The 6,504-nt window shown below is 50.3% G+C and overlaps 2 protein-coding genes across 2 annotated transcripts in view; both read right to left on the minus strand.

Annotated features, from left to right (window-relative positions):
• The window catches only part of LOC143026091 (uncharacterized), a 1,142-nt gene extending 257 nt beyond the window's left edge, over positions 1–885 (minus strand). Inside the window, exons 1-2 of the mRNA XM_076186088.1 lie at positions 377–885; positions 1–284 (exon numbers count right to left, since the gene is read on the minus strand). The exon at positions 1–284 is cut by the window's left edge and continues 257 nt beyond it. Of these exons, the coding sequence (XP_076042203.1) occupies positions 1–284; positions 377–885 (793 nt within the window). The remainder of the gene's footprint in view (positions 285–376) is intronic.
• A 7-nt stretch (positions 886–892) lies between these two features.
• LOC143026092 (uncharacterized) lies at positions 893–6,182 on the minus strand. Its single transcript, XM_076186089.1, has 5 exons — positions 5,953–6,182; positions 5,399–5,838; positions 4,597–5,331; positions 3,404–3,531; positions 893–1,288 (listed from the first exon to the last, which is right to left on the minus strand). Exons 1-5 carry the CDS (start codon positions 6,180–6,182, stop codon positions 893–895), a joined length of 1,929 nt encoding a protein of 642 aa, XP_076042204.1.
• Between the last annotated feature and the right edge of the window lie 322 nt (positions 6,183–6,504).

The raw sequence follows: 6,504 nt of genomic DNA on the forward strand, positions 1-6,504 counted from the left end.
CAGCCGTGCCGCAGACCGTGATTTGGTTCCAGTCCGGGTACTGTCTTCCGTTGTGGCTTATGCCGTGGACAGGCATGTATACTGTCTTGGTCGCAGAGAGGGTGAAGCCAAGATCTGTGAGGTGGTTCACGACCACGTCCACCTGCTCTTGGAAAGTCCTCACTTCCGCCCGGTGATGCGCCGAGTTCTTCTGTGGTCGTCGGTGCCTCGACTTCCTCCAGAGGGCTATGTCGTCCGCGTAGGTTGTGACGACTGTATCGTTTCGCACCCCTCCCCCACTCCCGCTAGTAGCAAAGTGAAGAGGAGGGGGGCAACGATGGAGCCTTGGGGGACCCCCATGTCGATTTTAGCTTGTGGGCTAAGCGCCCCTCTCCACCGAAGTGCAATGGTTCTGTCGGAGAGGAACGACTTCACGAAGCTAAAGATTGCTGGAGAGACCCCAATGGATTTCAGCTTCCACAGGAGTTTAGTGTGCCAGACGGAATCAAAGACCTTGGAGATGTCCAGTAAGCACGTGTGAACGATTCTTCTTTGCCTTTGGGCTCGTCGGATGTGCTCGGAGAGCTTCACGACGTGATCGGTGACGCTTCTCCCCTTCCTGAATCCTGCTTGAAGCTTCAGGAGGCCTCTGTTTGCTTCCACGAGGTGGTTTAGGTAGTTCAGAACGATTCTCTCATAGACCTTTCCTACGTAAGAGGTGAGGTCCACGGGCCTGTGGTTTTCAAATAGGTTCCTCTTTTTACCCACCATGGGGATGGGGACCACGATTGCATGTTTCCATGCCAGTGGCACCTCCCGCAGTAGCGGGTACGTGATTTGATCCGCATCTGGGGACTTCTTGGTGGCTTTTATGGCCCTGAGGGCCCACCTCAACTCGAAGAGCATGAGGTTCTTATCCTTCCCCTTGGGGGTGGGGGTTGGGGGAGAGGTCCACTAGGTCATCTTGGGCCACCCGGAAGTTACGCTTTTCAGCGGGAAGGCTGGCTGAGGAGCTCGCGCTAGCAAAATGATGCAGGAACCCCTCCGCCTTATCCTTGGCTGTGCGTAGTACCTCTCCGTCGGGGGCATTATATTGGTTCTTTATCTCCTTGAGCCTCTTCCACGCTTCCGAGAGGTCTAGTTTGTCCTCCCTGAAGTTTTTCCAACATTCTAGTTTAGCTTTTGCTATGGTTTTCTTACACATAGCTTTTGTCTGCTTCATCGCAGTGTAGGCAGCCTCCGAGCCTTCCCTCATGTACCGCTGGTAGGCCAGTTTCTTCCGTTCTACGGCCTCCTTGCAGTCGTCCGTCTACCAGGGGCAGGCGGTATATATATACAAGAGGACCTGACGCCTTGACCAGACGCGACCTAATTGCGGTGACCCTTCCTAGCCTTTCCGATGGTTGAGTCAGATCAACTATCACACAACTCTACCATCCATCAACTTGCACCTTACGCACAAGCATGCTTGTAGGGTGCTAGTACACCACACTACTACTACTACTACTACTACTACTACTACTACTGCTGCTGCTGCTGCTGCTGCTGCTACTACTACTACTACTACTACTACTACTACTACTACTACTACTACTACTTCTACTATTACTATTGCTTCCACTACTACTGCTGGTACTATTAATACTACTACTTCTACTTCTCCCCTCCTTTTTTTCTCCTCCTCCCGCCCTACTTCTCCTCCTCCTCGTCCTCCTCCCCCTCCTCCTACTTGTTTGCGTCTCGTCTTTGCTCCACTCCTCGTCTTGGCCCTCACCCTCTCCTCTTCCTCCTCCTCCTTTTTCTCCTTTTTTTTTCCTCGTCTTCGTCCTGGGCTTCCCCGCCCTCCTCCTCTTACTCCTCCTCCTCCTCCTCCTTTACCTTGCCCTCGCCTTTATTTCCTCCCCACCTCCTCTTCACTATCGTTCTCCTCCTCCCATTCCTATTCTTCTTCTTCATTCTCATTTTCGTCTGCATCTCCTCCTCCACTTCGAAATCGTCTTACTCCTCGTTCATTTCCTCCTTCTCTTCTCTACTTCGTCCTCGTCCTTCTCCTCTTATTCTTTTTTATTTGTCTATTCATTTATTTTTTGTTTTCACCTTGACTCCTCGTTTTTTTTTCCTTCTCATCCTCTTCCTTTTAATCACTTCCTCGCTCTTCTCCACACCTTCCCTGTGACATCTCTTCGTTTCGTTCTCACTTGTTTTGATTTATTTTTATCTTATTTCACTTTTTTCTTCGTTCTATTTCTTTGCTCCTCCTCCTCCTCCTCACTCTTCATTCCTCAGCCTCAGTCTCACACTCACAGTTACATTTGGAAGGGTAATGGTTGTCGATCATGAGACCAACACGTGATCCAAGACCGTGATGAACACTCATTATCCTTATCCTCACCCTCATCCTTATCCTTACCCTCATCCTCATGCTCACCCTCGCCTTCACCCTACTCTCATCCTCACCCTCACCCTGCGTCCTCCTCCTTCCCTTTCCCTTTTCCCTCGCCCCCCTCACCCTCACCCTCACCCTCACCCTCACCCTGCACCTCCCAACTTTTCCTCTTCCTCCATCACCGTTGCCTCTGCTACCCTTGGGACCTCCTCACCAGTCCCTATCCTCCTCCTCCTCCTCTTCCGCTTCCTTCTCTACCCTCTCCTCCTCCTCCTCCTCCTCCTCCTCTTACTCCTCCTCCTCCTCCTCTTACTCCTCCTCCTCCTCCTCTTACTCCTCCTTCCTCTTCCTCCTAAGGCCTCTAGCTTCGACCCCTCCTGGAGCAACTCCATTCCCTTCACGGTTCTTGTGCATGGACTCCAGCTGACGGTCACAAAGTATTTGATAAAAGTAAAATAAAATTGTTTTTACTTTTGTTTCAAAACTTAGTTCTTCAGGTTCTGGTTCTCATTGCCTTCGTTTTGTTGTTGTTATATATATATATATATATATATATATATATATATATATATATATATATATATATATTATATACATATATATATATATATATACGTATATATATATATTATATATATATATATATATATATGTATATATATATATATATATATATATATATATATATGCCTCCGTCAGTCGATATCGACTATGGATATTGCGCCAGAGAAAGTCATGATTTTGTTAGTGACAGTGACGGCTGTGGCTGGTGAGTCCAATGCGGGAGTGGCAGTCTCGGCCGCATTTGCTGCATGTGTGGCTTGTTGGAGTGGCTTCTGGGGTGTATGCCTTCCGCTTGGCTCTCTTTTCACTGGCTGTGATCAGAATTTTTTCCTCTCCAGACTTCAGCTGCTTGTGAAGAACGCTGCGCCATTTGCTGCGGTCGGCTGCTACCTCTTCCCAGTTCTCCGAGTTGATGTCCAGGGCTTTCATGTCACGCTTGCAGACATCGTTGTAGCGCAGTTGGGGTCGACCAACGTTTCTCTTGCCGCAGGCAAGTTCACCGTAGAGGATGTCTTTGGAGATGCGCCCATCTTCCATCCTTCGCACATGGCCGAGCCACAGAAGACTGCGCTGCCTTAGCAATGTGAATATGGTAGGAAGACCTGCTCACTCGAGTACCTGGGCATTGGTAATCTTGTCACTCCAGCGGATGCCAAGGATGCGGCGAAGGCAGCGCAGATGGAAGTTACTCAGTTTGCGCTCCTGCTTCGAGTAGGTCGTCCATGTTTCGCTGCCGTAGAGGAGAGTGCTGACAATACACACGTTGTACACTGCCATCTTAGTTGACGTTGTCAGCTTCTGGTTCTCCCAGACGCTGGTGGTGAGGCGTCCTAGGGTCGTAGCAGCCTTGCCGATGCGCTTGTTGATCTCGGCGTCAAGGGACAGCTGATGGTGGATCCCAGGTATGTGAACTGGTGTACGACTTCGAGTTGGTAGTCGTCGATACAGATAGCTGGTGGAGTGTCCACATCATGACTCAGCACATTGGTCTTTTTTAGGCTGATGGTCAGTCCGAAGTCTTTGCTGGCCTGGGAGAACCTGTCCATGAGGCGTTGGAGTTCTTGCTCATTATGCGATATGACAGCGGCATCATCAGCAAAAGGCATGTCCATGATGGTTATCTCAGTCACTTTGCTTTTTGCTTTCAATCGAGCCAGGTTGAAAAGTCAACCGTCAGATCTTGTGCGAAGGTACACTCCTTCTGTTGATATTCCAAAAGCATGCTTTAAGAGCATAGCATAGAAGATGCCGAAGAGGATTGGAGTCAGTACACATCTTTGCTTGACTCCACTCTTGATGTCACAGGGGTTGGACATGCTGCCCTCATACTGGATCGTTGCCTTCATGTCATCGTGAAAGGATCTGATGAGACTGTGGAGTTTTGGAGGGCAACCAATCTTTGGAAGGGTGTCGAACAGCCCTTCCCTGCTGACCAGGTCAAAGGCCTTAGTCAGATAAGGCTATGTAGAGGGGCTTGCGTTGTTCTCTGCATTTCTCCTGAAGTTGACGAAGGGAGAATATCATATCCACTGTGGACCGTTCTGCTCGGAAGCCACACTGAGACTCAGGGTAGATGCGCCCAGCGAGTTTCTGCAGACGCACAAGCACGACATGGGCGTAGAGTTTCCCAACAATGCTCAAGAGCGAGATGCCTCTGTAGTTCTTACAATCACTCCTTTCACCCTTATTCTTGTCGAGGGTGACAATCTTGGCATCACTCATGTCTTGCGGCACGGCCCCCTCTTCCCAACACTGGCATAGGACGTCATGGAGGGGCTGCAGTAGGGTGTTTTTACAGCACTTGATGAGGTCAGGGGGAATACCATCATTGCCAGGTGCTTTGCCACTTGCTAGGCTGCCGATTGCTTTGCAGAGTTCGGCAATGGTTGGTTCAGCATCTAGTTCTTCCATGATGGGCAGGGGCTCAATGGCATCCAGGGCTGAGGGGGCAACGGTGTTCTCTCTGGAGTAGAGCTCAGAGTAGTTCTTCACCCACCTGTCCATCTGCCTGCCAGTGTCGGTGATCACTTCCCCACTGGTAGTCTTGAGGGGGGCTGTTTTGCTCTGTGTTGGTCTTTGAGCTGTCTTGATGCCTTCGTACATTCCTCTGATGTTACCCGAAACTGCTGCAAACTGGATAGAATCGCTGAGCTGTTGCCAGTATTCATTTGCACAACGTCTTGCAGTCTGTTGCATTTTGCTTCTTACTGCTCTGTGTGCTTGCAGGGTTTTCTCGCTGGGAGAGCGCTTGTGTTCAGCAAGGGCAGCACGCTTTGCATCAATAACAGGGGACATCTCACTGAACTTAGCGTCAAACCAGTCGTTGTTCTTGGAGGCTTTCTTCCCAAAGGTTGCGAGGGCTGTTTTCTGAATGGTATCGCGGAGGTGGTTCCACTTCTCAGCTGCAGACGGACAGAGCTTTTTGAAGGGACTTGGCAAACTCTTCGACTTTCTCAGGGAGATGCATACCCGTGGTATTGATGCGAGGTTTGCCTTTCTGCTTGGACTTGTGAAGCTTCTTAGGTTGTAACCTGATCTTGCAGCAGACGTGAGAGTGGTCGGTGTCGCAGTCTGCGCTATGGTAAGTGCGGGTAATCTGCACAAGCTTGATATTGCTACGACGGATCAGAATCATGTCCAGCTGATGCCAGTGCTTTGAGCAAGGGTGACACCATGAAACCCTGTGTTGAGGCTTGGTCTGGAAGAAGGAGTTGGTCACGCAGAGACTGTTGTAGGAGCAAAACTCCAGCAGGCGCTGCCCGTTGTCGTTGATCTTGCCAATTCCAAAATGTCCAAGACAAGAAGGCCAGGAGTCATGGTCGGCACCCACTCGAGCGTTGAAGTCTCCCAGGATGATGACATGTTCCTTGGAGGGTATGTTCTTCACGATGTTGCTGATGTTGCTTCTGCTGTGGATGTCAGAGTGGGAGCGTAGGCGCTGACGAGAGTGACAGGACCTTCGGAGGTGTGGAGGCGGAGTGTCATCAGGCGTTCAGATCCCTTGTCTCCTGGTTCGACCATACTCAGCAGTGTTCCTGACAGCGAATCCAACTCCATGTTCACTTCGATCCTCTGCACTCTTCCCATGCCAGAAGAAAGTGAATGCCTTCTCCTTGAGGGTTCCGCTGTCGGCAAGGCGAGTCTCTTGTAAAGCTGCTATGTCTACTTGTAGTCTCAGCAGCTTGCTGCTGATGACAGCTGTTTTTCTCGCATCGCTGATGCCTTGAAGGTCTTCAGACAGTCCGGGTGTCATCGTTCGGACATTCCAGCTTCCCAGTTTTAGGACTGGGCACCTGTTCTTTGAGTTTCTTGAGTTCTTGCCTGGTGCGGGTTTTGCAGCCTGCTTGTCGGTTTGATCCTAATCCCCAAGCACCCAATGAGGAAGGCAGGGTGTGGCGGGACAACACCTTATTGACTGGGGGCTGCCCAGCTACAGGCGGGCGGTAGCTATCCAATAGATCCGAGGATCTTTCCCACCGTCGGAAGCAGCCCATGGCGTCACATTCTACGCCAATCGAACATTGTAACTTATAACCGGTATCTGCTGCTTCCCGTGTTGGTTCAACGCTTTGAGG

This window comes from Oratosquilla oratoria, chromosome 6 (assembly GCF_046742065.1).
Source record: "Oratosquilla oratoria isolate Oo_2021 chromosome 6, ASM4674206v1, whole genome shotgun sequence".
Taxonomy (NCBI): Eukaryota; Metazoa; Arthropoda; class Malacostraca; order Stomatopoda; family Squillidae; genus Oratosquilla; species Oratosquilla oratoria.